This window comes from Phodopus roborovskii, unplaced genomic scaffold, assembly GCF_943737965.1.
Source record: "Phodopus roborovskii unplaced genomic scaffold, PHOROB, whole genome shotgun sequence".
Lineage (NCBI taxonomy): Eukaryota > Metazoa > Chordata > Mammalia > Rodentia > Cricetidae > Phodopus > Phodopus roborovskii.
Window position 1 is genome coordinate 10,063,661 of NW_026126460.1, and position 17,451 is coordinate 10,081,111.

The 17,451-nt window shown below is 46.8% G+C and overlaps 1 protein-coding gene across 5 annotated transcripts in view; it reads left to right on the forward strand.

Moving 5' to 3' along the window:
• Nrp2 (neuropilin 2) overlaps positions 1-17,451 on the forward strand; it is a 116,865-nt gene that overhangs the window by 74,954 nt on the left and 24,460 nt on the right. For 3 of the 5 annotated variants that reach the window (XM_051190332.1, XM_051190334.1, XM_051190335.1), the window contains exons 13-15: positions 6,383-6,645; positions 8,264-8,360; positions 9,468-9,503. In XM_051190332.1, the coding sequence (XP_051046289.1) occupies positions 6,383-6,645; positions 8,264-8,360; positions 9,468-9,503 (396 nt within the window). The remainder of the gene's footprint in view (positions 1-6,382; positions 6,646-8,263; positions 8,361-9,467; positions 9,504-17,451) is intronic. The other 2 variants (XM_051190333.1, XM_051190336.1) reach the window with 1 other exon arrangement.

A 17,451-nucleotide genomic window follows, 5' to 3' on the forward strand; every position in this document is an offset into this window, starting at 1 on the left:
GTTACCCCTATGAAAGGATCTTCCCAAAGGGGTTGGGACTCACAAGTTGAGAACCATTGCCTCCCTATTGAACCCCCTTCAGAGGGGGTTGCTGCTGGTTTGGCTGGGGCATCGCCCTTGCAAATGTAAGGACAGAAAACTGGGGCTTTGGACCATGATAGATTATTAAAGGACAGGGAGAGCTGAGCTGAAAAACAAGCAGTAGTCAAGGGATAACTTCAACCAGGACAGTAAAGAACAGAGGCCTCTTGTAACATGGGAGGAAAACATCCCTCACTTTGTGGAAAAGATGACACAAGAGAGAGAGAGAAGCTGGTGTCCCCCTTTTTTCTGAAACTCACGAGGGACGGAGTTGATAACTAAGGGCCAGAATGAGAACAGAACTCACTATCTAGACGGCAGAACTTTATGTGAAGCTGACACATCCAGAAAACATCTCCAGGTAGCTGCCTGCAAGGACTGGCCAGGCTGAAAACTCAAATGCCCTCGGAATGTCCTGTCATAAACCTCGAAAACATCCTGCTGAGTTTATCCAAAGTCAATGTTTCCCTTAACCGGTTGTTAATTTGAGAACCTTAGCAGAGATAGGCTGACCTTGGGAGGCCAGCTGAGGAGCTGACTCATGTTTTAAGTATGACCTATACTAAGAGGCTTTATCTCCTCCTTCGCTAAATATTCTTTCAGATGGTTGTTCTAGTAGGAGGGCAAGATGCTAGCCAGGAGATGTGTGTGAGGGACAGATGGCATGCTTGGCTTTGCAATAGCCAGGAGGATCAAGCTGGTGATTTATTTTAGGGTTGGTTAAAGGGGAGTAGACACAATTGAATTCATTGCAGTTGGGCCAACCTCAGTCACATGTCCATAGGACACTTAAGCAGCTGAAGCCAGATGGGACCATAAATCGCCAGGTGAAATATCAAGAGACCCTTCTGGAGACAGCATCAGGTGAAACGCCTGAATGGCCCTGACCTCCGCACTTCCTCTCTGCCCTTTGGAACTTGTGTTGTTCATTCCCATGTGGTTGTTTGCTCTGTATCATTGGCAACGACAGACGTTTTGACTCAAGGATGCAGCAAAATGTCTCCCAAATATGTCACGTCCAGGCAGACGGGATTGCATCTTGGGGACATTATTCCTTCATTCTCTTTTGGCAAATGAGTGTATTTCCTTTCCATTGTCTTTTTGTTGGACGCTGTCCATTGCCAGTATCCTAGCCATCAGACACAGAATGAGAAGACAACTTCCAGCAGGCAGGGCTGGGTTTTAGCTGGCCACTTGTCAGATTAGGGCAAATTCTTGACAATCCAAAGGGTTTCTCCCTAAAGACCAAGGAAACTCATAAAGCAATGCTGTCCACATGCCATGCCGGCTCTTCTTTCCATCAGGTAACGTCAGCCACTGTAAACTCTCTTAGCATCTAGCAGTAGTAGTAGGTAAAATATTTCATAGCCATCTTCACTTTGAGAATGCATTCAACCTCAATATCTTGTATGAATGTGAGGACTTATAAGAGACTAAAGGTCTTAATCCATTCTCTCTCTCTCTCTCTCTCTCTCTCTCTCTCTCTCTTTCTCTCTCCTTCCCTACCTCTCTTCTTCTCTCTCCCCACACCCTGAGTATTTGTGTGTCTGTATACCACAGTGCACAACCTCTGATGTCAGTCCTTGCCTTGCATCTTATTTGAGACAGTGTGAGTTCATTCACTACTGTACCTCAGGCTAGCACAGAAGTTTCTATTGTTTCTCCTCTATTTCTTGTCATCTCCATGTAGGAATACATTACAGGTAGGTTTACTGAGTTGTGATTTTACCTCAGTTCTTGGGACCTGTACTTGGATCATCAAGCTTGTGAGGCAAAAGCCTTATTTACTTAGTCATCTTCCTAGCCCCTGGGGTTCTTAATATCCTTCTGAGTAAATATGTTGCTAAGTCAGAGAATAGAAACTGGCTGCATTCCATCAGGGATGGATGGAGGAAATGGGTCTACAGGACAGCAGGAAGTGTAAAACTAAATTTGAAATGTTCCTGACAGTTGAGGTTGTGGCCTGGAGAGCATATTGCCAGTGTGGCCTGTGGAGGACCTTTCTAAAAGGAAGGATGGATGGTGTGGTGTCAAGATGTTTCTGCATACTTCTTCTGGCCCATGCTAGTAGTCACATGGGGTCCCACTCAAGATCCAAGACAGTATCACATTTTATTTCATCTTCTGTGGATGGTAACAGAAGACCTGTAGTGAGTGGTATGTGATGGAGTTGGCTGGTTCCTGGAATTGAGACAGATCTTGGAAATCATCGTATTTCAAAGATTGTCAATATCCTTCTCCAGTTAAACCATACTTTCTTTCGAATATTGCACTGGCTTCCCCTAGGTTAATCGTGGTCTTTGGCCTCTGGGAGACAGTGGGTGGAATGGCGTCAGTAGCTCGCCTGGAACTCTTGCTGTAGTCCTGTTACCATGCAAAGTGCTTTACAGGGTCTGGTCTTACAACCCTGTGTGGTAACCCCACCACTAATATATCCATTGTACAGACAGAAAGACCGAGGCTTTTAAAGGTTTTGAGCCTCTGGCCAGGATTCTACCCCAGGTGACAAAGAGCCAGCAAGTTGACTCATTCCCATCTGGGTTCAGACCCTGCTTTCACCACTCGGTAGCAATGTTCCTGGAAACATGACGTCACATCTCTGAGCCTGTTTCCTTTCTAAACACAGAGAAAATAAGCTTGATTTGGAGTGGGGCATGATTCTAATCCCAGGACTTGAGAGGAGTAGGCAGGAAGATAGGAATTCAGGACCAGCTGGAGCTACTTAGCAGGACCTGAGCAGGGCATGGGGGGGAGGGAGGAGGATGGAGCGGGATACTGACTTTACCGGTTGCACGGGGATGGACAAAACTCTAAAGGTAGAGGTGGGCTCCGTGCCATACAGTAACTGTTCAATTCGATCATCCCCATCTTCTGCTTTTTTTCTCCCTCCCATTCCTTGAGCTTTTCCTGGTCTGAGTTCCTTTGTGGTGTCCCTGGTTCTAATCAGGCCTCTCTCCTTGACAGGCAGGGATGTTTTGCAGCTCAGTGTCCCTCTGACTGATGTCGCCTGCTAATTCTTTAAATTTACATATCATCTTTCTTCCCTGGAGCTCATAGCACTTAACAGACAAGTGGGGCACAAATGATTTAACTGAGTGAAATCCAGAGGCCTGCTTGTCTGGAGACTCTGCAAACTCGTGGATTAGCTCAGATGTCAGCGCTGAATTATGAGCCCTCAGCTGCTCGTGCTTAGCACGCCACTAGCATTAACTCGGTTCTTGCCGTGGTCCTGTAAATCATGCATAGTGATTATCAGCCTACTGTGAGAGCGGCGGGGGGGGGGGGGAGAAGAAAGGAGAAAGGAGGCGGCTCTGGGGGCTTTGGGCCAGCTGACTGGGAAACCTTTGGCCCTGTTGAGTTCTAATGACAGGGTGGGTAGATAAGATAGACCAGGATAAAATCCTTGCAGCCCACCATTTCACACCCCCCCACACACACACATTTGGCTTTCCCAGTTGTAACAATTCTGCTCCGATTCCTGCGCTTAAGAATGCAAATTCACACAAGTGACAGAATTTCCGCCAAGCAATTCTCAGGCAGCAAGTGGGTCTTATTTGTGAAGCTGTGAAAGGAGAAGGCTGAATAAGAAGTCTCTTGAATGTGTTTTCCTTTATAGATGGGAGGAGAGAGTAAGGGCTTGGACATTATGAGTGCACAGAAGATCGGGGAACCCTCACTGACATGCTAATCTACCTGGAGCCTCCACAGGTTACCCTGGTGTTAGGTTGCCTCACCCCTGAAAGGGGGCTGCTGGCTCAGGGAAACAGGCGATGGCAAAGAGGTTACATGGATCTGAAGGCTTGGCAGAGGCTAGCAGATTCTCCCAGTCCTCATTACATAGCATTCTTTTTTTTTTCCCTCGGTATGTTTGTCATTCATTCATTTATTCATTCATGAAAGCAAGTTTCCCTGAATACATGGACTAAGGGAAGGAGAAACATGCCAGATTAACCCTTACATGTGCAAATACAATCAAAAATGGGAGAGCTTAAGATGGCTGGGCAGGTAAAGGTGTCTGCCACCAAACCTGACGGCTGGAGTTCAGTCTCTGGAACCCACACGGTAGAAAGAAAGAACCAACTCCTGCAAATACTCCTCTGACCCACATGTGTGCACTGTGGCATGCTCATATGCACAATCACATACACGCATATGAGCATGCACGCGCGCGCGCACACACACACACACACACACATTAAATAAATAAAAAATACCTTTAAAAACTCTTAGATGTTAAAAAAAAGACACATATGACCCAACTAAGAATGCCACATAGGGAGAGGGTAGTTATCATGGAAAATAGCATCAGCGCCTTTTAAAGGTCAGTAAGATCGGTGATATAGTTAACAAAGACTAGAGTTGTTAAGAAAGTGGGGGTGAATATTAACATGTGCCAGAATGTTTAGAAGAGCCAGGCTATGTGGAGAAGAGGAAGGGACCAGGAGGGAGGTGCAGGCCCAAGGGAAAGCTGCTTTGCCTCAAACAGAGACTGACTGCAAGGATTTGGGGTAAGACCCTGCAGGCAGCCTAAATAAAGACTTTACTGCAAAAAAAATGGGGGATCCCTCAGTCAAGTCCGGGGCCTACTTCTGAACCATCATTTCCTGCTTGGACAAGTTGCTTCAACCTTTCTGGGTTTCTCCATTGTGTACAAAGTAAAATTAGGAAGTCTTGCTTGCAAGCATATAGCAAAGATGAGATGTAATAATACATACCAGTGTGCTTTGTAACCTGTAAAGCGTTGTGCAATTTTGAGCTGTAATTATTATCATTAATAGTGGTAGCAGAAAGATCTGATGGGGAAATAGGGTTAGAGATCACTGAGAGTCTGGCGATAGTATCAGCATCCCTTCCTCAGAAGACCCCATCATTAAAATGTGCTCTGGAGGCAGCTGCCTTATCTGTGCCTTGAATAGGCCTGCTGCTGGCAAGTCTGCCATAGGCTTAGGGCTCTCCTAGCAAGAGGATGCCAACAGTTGTAACAGCAGCAAGTCAGAGATCTCCATCCCCGAGAGGGTACTCACCCAGCCATCTGGAATGAGAGCCTGTCTTTCCCCCAACAAACCCAAGGTGTTCGCCATCCCTACTGACTGAAAGAGCCCTGTGTTCTTGTCTCAGGCTAACTCGGCATCATATTAACAAGAACTGGAAGTGTGGGGCCTGCTCATAATCCAAGCTGGATACATAGTAAAAACTCATTACTGTTCTGCTTGCAGAGGAGTTTAGCAGACCATGACCTGTGTCCCAGGGCCCAAAGCAGAGTTCGAGACCTCCCATTTCTCCTCTGCATTTGCTCTCTGCACACAGGTTGTGGGTGCCCATCTCTGTACCTGTGTCTGTGAGGCATAGGGGCTGCCAACTGCACAAACAGCTCAGCCTTCTGCAAAAGTACTGGATGGATTTAAAACCAATCTGCCAAAAAGGCCATTCTTGAAGCATTTGGACAGTGAATCCTTAATTTCCCAGGACATGTATATTCTCAGCTAAACACACAGCCTTTGTTAATGATAATGGCCATACCGTTTAGACCACTGGAGCTGTATGTGAATGGCTGCTTGAGAAGGGTCAAGTCCAGGAAGAAAATGGGATGTCTGACTACTCCCACCCCTGATCTGCTTAAAGTTGACATGAGTGACAGTTCCTGAGGCCCAGGCATCATCTAGCAGCCCTGGCAGAGACAGAAGGTTTTTAATGTCCTCCATTTGGACAGTGCCCAGCCAGACAACAAAGACTCGAAGCATAAGCCACCTGGCCAGAGTCACCCTCTAATCTGGCAGCCACCTCACCCCTATAAACTGTTCCCTTGTAATTCAGTTCATTAGACAGCACTGGCCCTTTGGGTAAACCAGAGATGAATAAGATATGGGTCAGGCCTCTTAGAATCCAGGGAGAAGAGACAAACCTGTACACAGTCAAGATTTCAGGTTGACCATGGCAGGGGCCGCATCTGAAAGAGCCGTGGCACAGGTGACCCAGGGGACTGGAAGAAGGACCCATGTGATTTGAAGATTGAAGAGAGAGCTTCAAGAGGATGCAGCATTTGAACCAAGACTCTGGAGAAGCCTTAGAATAGAGCACAGCAGGCCCCACATGGTGGCACACACCTGTGTGAGCACTCAGAAGGCAGAAGCAGGAAGGCTGTAAGTTCAAGGCCAGCCTGACCTACGTAACAAGACCCGATGTGTTTCAAAGCACTGAAAACACCCCTACTCTAGTCCCACCTCCTGTTGGAGGGGGCCACAGTTACGAGTGGTATGTTTCCCAAGCATTCACCACCCCTGTTTGGATATTTCTCCCCCAGATGACAAGAACTTCTTGAGACTACAGAGTGATGGCCGGCGAGAGGGCCAGTATGGGCGGCTCATCAGCCCACCCGTGCACCTTCCTCGAAGCCCTGTGTGCATGGAGTTCCAGTACCAAGCTACGGGTGGCCATGGGGTGGCACTGCAGGTGGTTCGGGAAGCCAGCCAGGAAAGCAAACTCCTCTGGGTCATCCGTGAGGACCAGGGCAGTGAGTGGAAGCATGGACGCATTATCCTGCCCAGCTATGACATGGAGTATCAGGTGAGTCGGGGAAGGAAAGGGTCGCAAGATGCAGGAGAGTCATTTTGATCCCTGTTTCAATATTTCAAAGAGCCTTGCCCATTCATCATTAAGGGACGTGGTTAAGCTCCACTGTTTTCATTGTGTTTCTTATGTTGCTATGGCAACTAAATGACACTCTTATTTGTTATTCAGAATGTGCCTATCTCTACACCCAGACTTGGTTCTTTGTTCCTTCTATTGCCTTTTATATTGCTGAAATCTTCTCCAACAATTGTTTCTCCTCTCCATTTTATTTTAGATTGCTATCAGGTAGACTGACAAAGGGACACACAAGCCAGGGAAATAAACACAAACAACCCCTCTACACCCAAGTCACTGGAGCCCTCAGAATGGAGGAGGCTGGGGCCATGCCCTCCCAGACCTGCTCCAGAGAACAGAAAGCCAAGATGAGGCATAGATGGCCAGACATTAAACTCTGGCCCAAACAAGTGGCCTCTCTCTCTCTCTCTCTCTCTCTCTCTCTCTCTCTCTCTCTCTCTCTCCCTCCCTCCCACCCTCCCTTCCTCCCCCCCCTCCAGGAATTGCTTTCTATTGTCTCTTGCCCATGGAGCAAGAGACTGAGGCACAGATGGACACACGCATCTGTAGCCACATCTAGGGTATGAGTAGACACGCTGGACGAGGTAGCTGAGAACCAGCCAAAGCATTAACCTGCTCCTCCTCAGATGAAGAGCAGCAACAGATGGCTGGTAAGGCAGCCAACTGCTCCTTCAGCTTGCCAGAGGACATGTGCTCGTTTGCAGAAGGAACCTGGGGAGGGCGAGAATGAGAAATGATTAAAGACCACAGAGCTGAGGGGCTTCTGTGTACAGGCGGAAGCCTGCACTCTTGAGGTTGTAAGGCATACTAAGACCCTCGCTCGCTCTCCAATCTGGCTCCCCACTTGCTAACCTTAGTGCAGGCATTAGGAGAAGCCTGTTGGAATTTTTGTCTCACCCTCAGCGAGGTGGGCTTCTCCGGGCAGAGCTCTCGTCTTCCTAGATTTTGTTATTATCTCACCCGTGTGCCTAACACATAGTAGAAGCTCAGTAAACTGTCACTAGAAGAGGAAACTTTCCCTGCTGTTGTCTTAAGGGGTCTCTAAGTCAGTGTGCAAGGAGAGGTCACTTAGAAAGCAATCGAAATCAAAGTGCCAGATTTCCCTCATTACCCTCACCTGCTCATGGTCTCTGGGTTTTCAAATAGCCTGGGTTGACCATTTGAAGAATTTATGAGAAAGGGACCTCAGAAATAGCTAGGGAAATTTCAACATCCCTCCCCCTGGAAGTGTGCTCCAATTGTGGTCCTTTTAATCAGTGTATTTTTTTGGTTACTGGACAACAATATCCATCAACTTGCTATATTTTCTTATCCTCTCAAATATGCAATTGATTTGAACCAACTCTTCTGAAATTAAGATCTCAAGAGATGTAGCCATGTGGTCCACAGATGTGTGCCAGGTGCAATAGCGCGCGCGCGCGCACACACACACACACACACACACACACACACACACACACACACACACACCCAGCCGGCTGTTAACAGAAATTGGGAGTCTTTACACTAACCATGGCTCTTTTCCTTCTGGCTCTAGATCGTGTTTGAGGGAGTGATAGGGAAAGGACGATCGGGAGAGATTGCCATTGATGACATCCGGATAAGCACTGATGTCCCATTGGAGAACTGCATGGGTATGTGACTACCTCTCTCTTCGTGGCTATTTCAAATAGGATGCTATGGAGTGGGATATACAATCGGAAGCAACTGCTGTCTTCAAACACAATTTCCCCAGTAGGTAGGGACATGGCAGTCTATGCAGGAGTTGGGCATAGTTGTGTATTGGGCTAAGGGTGGGAAGGGTGTGAGATGAGGTGAACGTTTATATCCATCTCCCGATCATAAATAGATGTGCATTAAGTATATAAAAAGTTGTGTTGCCAAGAACTCATCATCAGACTTCAGTTTTTAGCAAGGAAAATGGTAGAGGACAGGAGTGCCTGCCAGTCAGAATTACATGCTGGAGAGGTTTGATGGGTTTAATGGAAGCCTGCAGTGGTGGGCAAAAATGGTATACATGCTATATAAGAATGATAACACAATTACCCACGCCATGCTTTCACATGAACGAACTGCAGGGAAAATTATGGAGTTGTAGGATTAAGTGTGGCATAGCAAAGGGCCAGCTTAAGAAGGACACCCTTACCTACCTTTCTGGTCAGAAGTGCTAAGAGCCAGGCCTCCTGAAATGTGCTTAGCTTTGCTCCAGGCTTCATTCTGCAACTGGGATGTCCCTAAGGGGACCCTGACCACCTCCCATCAGATCCATGGACATTTCCCCAAACAGAAAAGGGATCCCGAGAAGGAAAAGACTTGATCCCAAGCAGTAGACTTGCTGCAATAAGTTACCAAGTGCTTTTCTTGGGTCGTGGGTGTCTGTGCATAATGATGTCAGAAGCAACCGGGACTGCCGTGGTCCCCCAGGCAACTCCCAGAGCTTGGGCATCTAAAAGTAATCCCAGGTCTGAGAAAGTAATCAGTGGTAAGCGACTGATTACAACGCCTTGGGGACCCGTTACTCTATGAAGGGCTTTTTTGATCCGAAGCAACTTGAGAATCCTCTCTAGTCACCCTTGCCCAATAATGATGGTATGTTAGACACAGTCTAGAAAACATGCAAGAAGCCTGCCACTTTCTGTAGCCTATTACCAAGTGACCCAACCCCAAAAGAAGCCATCTTTGTTATGGTCATTCAATTACATCTTCCCTTTATCTAACTCAAAGTTTTTTTTTTCTTTCAGAACCCATCTCAGCGTTTGCAGGTGAGGATTTTAAAGGTAAAAAAAGATGTTTGTTTTGCATGGCTTTTTCTCTTTCCATGTGATGTGAATTTGGTGAGGGGAGCAACCCCCAGTTGTTTGACAAAACTTACAGGAGAAAAAAGGCTGCTCCACTTTCTCACCACTAGATGGCGCCAGCGACACCCATAGATACTGGGGATTGAGATCCTCAATGTCTCTCATTTAATTAAAGTTTAGAAACCTATAATAGAGACAAATAGGTTACAGATAAACCTTTGAGCCTTGCATTGTCCAACTGGGAGCAATGAGGTTGAAAATGCAGAAGTGGTGAGAAAGGAGAGGCTGTGGGAAGCTCAGCACCACCACACACACACACACACACACACACACACACACACACACACACACTCTCTCTCCTTGAGGGGGGGAAGTACCCGCAGTGGGAAGCTCAGCACCACACACACACACACACACTCACACACACACACACTCACACACACACTCACACACACACACACACACACACACACACTCTCTCTCTCCTTGAGGGGGGGAAGTACCCGCAGTGGGAAGCTCAGCACCACACACACACACACACACTCACACACACACACACTCACACACACACTCACACACACACACACACACACACACACTCTCCTTGGGGGGGGAAGTACCCGCAGTGGGAAGCTCAGCACCACACACACACACACACTCAAACACACACACACACTCACACACATACACACACACACACACACACACACATACACTCCTTGAGGGGGGAAAAAGTACCCGCAGTAAATTAGAACTGAAACAAAGTGGCAATGCTTTGTTTTAGGCCGAAGGTGGTGTTTTTCCAGCTGAGGGAACCAAAGCTGTGGTGTCAGTTAACCCTCAGTGAGGTGCAGTAGCAGGCATTCTAGGAAGGGTGTTGAGAAAACATGAGGGCTGTGATGGTAAAGGTGCTGAATTCAGAAGCTGGTAAAGGAAACAAGAGAGGACAATCCCTGTCCAGAGTCACAGCACTTGAACTGCAAGTCTGGGAGCAGAAAGAGGCATTTTTTCCTAAGAAAGCAAATGGAGAGATGAGCAAAGCAGAGGGAAATTGGGATGTTTGCCTCATCCAAGGAAAGAGAGGGCCGCCCACCTGGAGCAAAGGTTCTGTTTGTGCTTTGCAAGTGCAGCAGGTTTACACTCGCCCTCCACACTCAGTCTGGATGCTGATGCTACCACCAAAGTCTCCACTCAGGTTGCTAATACTGAACACTCAGTGGCTGCTGTAAGGGCTAAGTGCTCCCCTGCAGCTGGCCGACTGCAGCATGTTCACAGAGCCTCACCTGATGCTGAGTCTCTGGGGCCTATTTGATGCCAGCCATGTGAGTGCTGTCATGCCCTGTTTGTGCTGGCTAGGCTTACCCTTCTAGGTGACAGCATTTTAGAGACAAGCTTCACCGCCTTATACCCCACATCTCCACTTGTTATCCTCGCTCTCATTAATCTGTCCATCTCCTCACTAGGAAGAGATGGATTCTTGGCTTGACACCTAGACAGACTCCCGGAATCCAAGTCATCTTGCCTAATTTGCCAGTCATCCCTAGCTCTAAGACAATCAACGAGGGGGAAGTGGTGGAATAGAGGGCCAGTATATGTTTCCTTTCTTATCCTCGCTCCCATGTCCCCACCATATTTGGAAGCATTGGCTCTCCATGTACACATCTTGCTGCTCCCTGCGGCTGTGTCTGCAAATGCAAAGCACGGAAAGGGAAGCTGAGGGTCAAACTGAGTAGCTCCAGTTGCAGTTGGGTCCTAACCTTCAGGACGCAGGGCAATGCTTCTGCCAAGGAAAAGAAGCCTGCCCATAATTCTGTGGGTTTGTTAAGTCTCAAAGCCCCCAGAAAGGACCCTTCAAGACTGGCCAGGAATTGCTCTAAAAGCTGTGCACGTACCATGTCTGGTTATGACTGACAAGTACGGTGGCTGAGGGTTCCACTTCTGCAGAGAATAAACAAACCAAGCACACATGCTTTCCTTGAAGTCATGCACAGCACAAGGCTGCATGCACACCCTAGGCCTGTTCTCCTGTAAAAAGATATATAAATAAAGTCTCATTTGAGTGGCAAATCGGCACTTAGGCTAAATAAACATGGGGCCCAGTGGCTTGAAGGTAAGAATTCCCGGTAGGTTCAGGATACTTTGGGGCTTTGCAAGCATTGATTCATGGATGCTGAAGATGGCAAAGGGGCCACCAAGTCTTAGGGAGCAGAGACTTGGCTTAAGAACATAGGGTCAAGAACAGAATAGGACTCGGAAGTATCAAACACATTGACATGTTCTATGTGCTCCTGGTTGCTAGCCAGGTGTACCTGGGACCAGGCATTAGGACCTTCTCTCATGCATCTATCTTTACTCAAACAAATGTCCCTCCATATGGGAGACATGCCTTCTGGTCTTTTCCTGGGCAGGACAGTGGGGGCTGCTTGCTCTAGACGTAAAATCACTTTTACTCAAAACAGAGAAACAGAATGAAATCAGATTTGAGCAAGCAAGGTCCTCAGAGCTGATGTGGGAACACCGCTTCCAGCTGCCATTTGCATCATTTCTGAGCCTTTAGAATTAGGCTGCTTTTCTTTTCCTTGATAAACTAACCATGCAGCCAGAGTCCTGCTCATTAGGGGGAGATCAGTGTGTTCTTGGTGGATCTTTAGGGAAATGCAATAAAAGTGGCCTTTGGACCTGTGTTGATGGTGGTGCTTGATCTTTCTTAGTGCGAAGGGTCTTTCATTTTCAGCTTTAACTGGTTTCTTGCCATGCACCTCTGCCTTCTTATTCTAATTGCATTGTGCTTTCTGCTTCGCTCGGTGCACGAGGATCATGTACCTGGATGTGAGTTAGTGTGGCGGAGGAACTGTATAGAGAAAGCGGGAGCAGAGAGAGTGGAAACACTGTGTTGTCATGCCATTCTTAAAAAGATCATTTTGTCGTTAATATGAGTCATATTTTAGACAATGTCACATGGGCGTGCCGGCTTGCTTTCGTAAGCAGTGGCTATAAACATGGTGTCGTCATGTATCTTTGCTCTTGAGGTTTGAGCTTTAACAAATGAAAAGCTGTGTATAAAGGGAAGTGGGAAAAAGACACTGAAAAGTGGTATAATTAAGGTAATGGGTTGTTTCCTAAAACTTGATGCTTTTTTCCCCCAATAAGAGAAAAAAGAAGAAAGGAGCCAGTAAAAAATATAGTATGCTCACAACCAGAGTCCTGTGGCTGCTGACTAGCTGGATATTTTGAGCAGCTTGTGGCAGAGATAAGAGTTATTGCTGCTCCTGTAGGAGGCTGTGTGTTTCAAAATGCAACAGGAGCAGGCTGCATCTGGCTAGAGATCAGGGAGATCCAGGCAGGGTCACTCGGTGAAGTGGTCTTGGGGTATGGTACCCTGAATGGGCCCTAAAAGGAGTGGATGTCTGTCCTGGTAGTCTGATGGTTGTGAATGTAGCTCCAACTATTCCTAAGGGTGCCATACTCCATCTTTTGACTTCCTGCTGTCTCCCACTATTTCCATCTGGATATAAACAGTTAAAAAAAAATGAGGACTAAAGGGTATTGCTGGAAATCATTTCAAAGGAGAGCCACACAGGGTGAAGCCTGAGGTAGCTGGCACCCGACTCCATGCCTCAGGTTTGGAGTCAATTATTTGAGCCCTACAGGCCACTCTGCCATTTTATAGCCACATCTCTCTTTCCATCCCCACCCTCACTCTCATAACCTGCCTCCCACTGAGAAACTTTGCTTGCCAGTACAACACCCCATCTGTAGGCACGTGACTGGATTGCCCCATCCCTGAGCACGTGACTAGATTGCCCCATCAGAAAGCCTTTCTCATTGGATTCTTTTTAGTCTATAGTGTTGTCCCCTTGGAGCGCTCCTGTAGAAGCAGAGAGGGTTAAATCGAGTTCTTGCACATCATCCTCAGAGAAGTACACTGAACCCTGCCAGGACTCCAAATAGGCAGCTGTGGTGAGAGAATCTTCCCCCATTGGCCCACCCACATCTCCCACTGCCAAGTCGAGGCTAGGTGTTGCAGAGCAGAGAGGATGGAGAGAGATGTGTGAATCAAGCATGTGATGCTCAACTGCCATCTCTGCCCACAGGACGCCGAGGCATTGTGTGTGAAGTTTGCTTGTATTCCCAGCCTCTCTTGTGACAGAAGCTAGACACCTTCCCTCCCCCCCCACACACACAACTACATCTAAGGCAGCTGCCCAGACAGTTTGTGAAGGGGCAGGAGAAAATGTTTCTCCCCAACACCTCTCTCCAACAGTGCAGGTGGCAGGCCTTAGTTTTAAAAGGTAGTTTTAAAAGTTCCAGAAGATGAGACGTGTCTGCTTCAGCCAGATAAGGGGCTGGATTTAGAGGCGTTTTAGATAGACACGGGAAAGGGAACTCCCCCAGGTTTCTGCCCTATCACTAATGAGTCTGCCTCTATGTACTTGCTCGTCCAACAAGTGGAAAGAGCTGTTCTCCAGTTTCAGCATCCCTTTAAACAGCATAGGAGGCCTGGCCACATCCTTCCACTATCTTCCTTTTGTTTGCTTAATCTCACAGATGAAACGATCTATCCACCTGAACTGTCCCTTCAGCTTCGTTCATTCTCAGCTGGCACAGAAAGGGCCCCATGCCAGCAGCATAAGACAGCTTTTAGGAGCAGAGAGACCCACCCTTGGTGCCTTTTGGAACATTTCAGGTCCTAGTGGCATTTCATGAATGTGGCTGTGAAGCATGTTTGCTTTTTTTCATGGTGAGACTGTGTCATGCCAATTCTCTGACAGGTTCAGACTGAGCAGGAGGCAGAAAGGGAGAGAGGGCTGCTTCCTGTTCCTGCCTTACTTGCTTAGAGCAAAACCTGCAAAACTGTGCTCTGAAAGACCAGATAATAAATATTCCAGACTTTGAGGGACATACAGCCTTTCTGGCAAGCACTCTGCCCCACCACTGAAGCACAGAGGCAACACAAGAAATATGTAAAAAAAAAAAAAAAAAAAAAAAAAAAAAAAAAGAAAGAAAAAAAGAAAAGAAAAATGAAGATGGCAGTATTCAAATAAAACTTTATTTATAAAAATGGGCAATGGGCTGCAGTTAGTGCAGTTAGCTGAGGGTTCCGTATACCTGATTTCAGGTCTGACTCAATCACTGAGCAGCAGTAAGCAATTCTTCAGAGCTCTAGCCATCCCTTGGGTTTCCCTATGTGTCACTTTACCCTCTTCCTTTGTCTTCCAACTACTCACTCACCCTCTTTAGGTCCCCCCCCCCATTTAAGACTCATGGAAAATAAACCCTGTTCATGTGTAGCCCGTGTACCAAAGGCTGACACACTGAAAAGTCTGCTATTTATCACTGTTCTTACAGCCACATTTCCTAGTTATTCTTTAAATCCGTAACACTATAAACAGGAATGGAAAGCTCACTACCTATCAGGTACTTTCTTTTCAGTTTTCCCATATGTGACTTTACAGAATTTGTCTCTCGAAATCCAAATTCTTTGCATCCACATTTTTCTTCTCCAGAGAGTTCAGAACTTTTGCAGATGGGAGCCTGCTCAACCTTGCAAATGCACTTGGAGTTATTGACTAAGTATCTGTTTCTCATTATCATGAACAATGAGAAAACTTTGGGGGAGAACTGGGAGTTGAAATTAATAAAAAAATGGTTGAGGAATTAAAAACATTTTTTTCCAATTAAAAAGGAAAAAAAAGAGATATGTGACTGAGTGGTAAAAGAATAGTCAAAGGGGATGTTGGGACAGACAGACGTGGCCAGCTCTGGGCGAGGTTGATAATTTTTGCTCCCAGGTTGATGTAGCTAGCCCAGGACTCCGTTTGGTGTAGCAATAGCCCAGTCACCACATAGGAAAAGGGGGAGTGGCTAAGGCTGATATCCAGCTGCTCACATTCCCAGCCATCCTTTTTCTCCCTTCCCATAGAGGGAATTGTTTCTTGTACCTTCTGAGAGCAGTGGGAAATCAGCATTTCCCAGGGAGTCCAAACATGGGTCCAAGTGCATTCCTCTACCACTCTAGCTATTGTCTGTCTGTCTATCCATCTCTCCATCCATCCATCTATCCACTCACCCGTCCATCCATCTGGTACTTATTGGGTTTCTGCTTTGCTAAGAAGACATTCTGAGTACAGATTTAATGTGGTTGATTTATTACCTTCCTTTTCTGTAACTTGTAAACCACAGCCTAATGAGCACATAACCCTTCAAGGCTGTGACAGAGTCAGATTCCAAACCAGCACAGTCCACTGCCCTTTGGAATCAAGTCTCTAGCTAGAGAATGCCTGAGAAACTTCTAGTTCCTACAAGCTAGCTCAAAATTGTTTGGTGGGGCCTAAGGAAGATGTTGTTTAGTCGTATCTTATCTTTCCTGACTCCTTCAACATTAAGAGCATAAATTTATATAACATGTTTTCTCATTTTTCCAAGGAAAATGTTTAAGAGGTCAAGATAATGTCCCCAAATGACTTGTCACTCAAAGCATCACGTGTTCTACATTTCAGGCAATGAGGGTTTGCAAGGGGTGAGGGGAGGTGGCTGTATAATATACAGTGGAGTCTGTCTTACAAAGGATAGCTCTCAGATAATGGCTCACACATCTGATTCAGAATACTAATCTACTCCCCCCCCCCCCCCGTTAAGGCCAAAGGAAGATCTTCCCACTGTGCCCCAAGTTTTTCCTATCATCAGAAACACTTTCAAGGCAACATTAAGGCTCCCTCCCTCCCAGTCCCAGCTCTTGAGCAGTGAGGCCAGAAGGTGATAGAGGAAACAAGAGCAGCTGTGCTCTGTGCTTCTGTCTTTGTGGTCAGGCCCTTCAGCAAAGGCTCAGCCGCTGAATTTGCCACCTGCCTTTTCTCTGATGGGTGAGCTGCAGCCCCTCATTAGAGGATGGCAGCAAACAGAATCTGAGGCACAGTCAGGGAACTCCCAAGTGGAGCGTGAAGACAGCTCTGACGAACTCTGGGCCCACCTGTACACTTAGTCATTTCCCAGCATCTTTGGGAGCACATATGAAAATCCTGGTTGCCAAGCAGCACCACAGGCTCTGGGTGACTTGAACCATGAATTGACATCACCAGCTGATTGTGACTTGCAGGCTGACCACTTGAAGGAACCATTTTCAGCAGTTTGCATTCTTTTTATCATGGCTTCTACAGGGGCTGGTGAGATGGCTCAGTGGTTAAGAGCCCTGGCTGTTCTCCCAGAGAACCTGGGTTCAAGTCCTAGCACCCACGTGGCTGCTCATAACTGTCTGTGACTCCAATTCCAGGGGTTCTGACACCTTTATAGATATACATGCAAGCAAAATTCTCAATTTGGGGGGGGACAACAATTTTTTTTTCTTAAGCCATATTAATGAAGATGTTAATCATAGCTGGTGTGGTGGCTCACACCTGTACTCCCACCACTTGCTAAGGTGGGGGGGAGTCGTTTGAATCCAGCCTGGGATACATGGTGAATTTACAGATAAGCATCTGCTACAAAGTGAAAATCTCAGGATAACAAACAAACAAAAGAAGATGAGCCTAGTTTAGGGAATAGAGTATGTAGTTATGTGAGAGAGGAAACAGCCTTTATGGGTCCTGGGATAATGGGCATAGATGTGGCTATGGAGCTGTAAGCTAAGGAGCTGGTCTTTGTTAAAGACCTTCTAACACCATGGGACTTCTGATGGCCTACATGGTACCACTGAAACTTCACTTTAATGAAAGGGGGACCCCCCAAACTGAAGGAAGCAGTGACTCAGAGCTAGCAAGACGGACAGGCTTCATTAGGTTTTCAAAAAAAAATCCCCTAGTTTTTTTTCTCTCACTTCTGAGGAGCTGTGAGAAAGTCTGACCACCTCTCTGCTACTCCCCAAATGGTAGGAGGGGGCTGGAGAACGCCGAGAACTGGGGTGTGGTTCTGCCATTTCTTCATAAGGCAT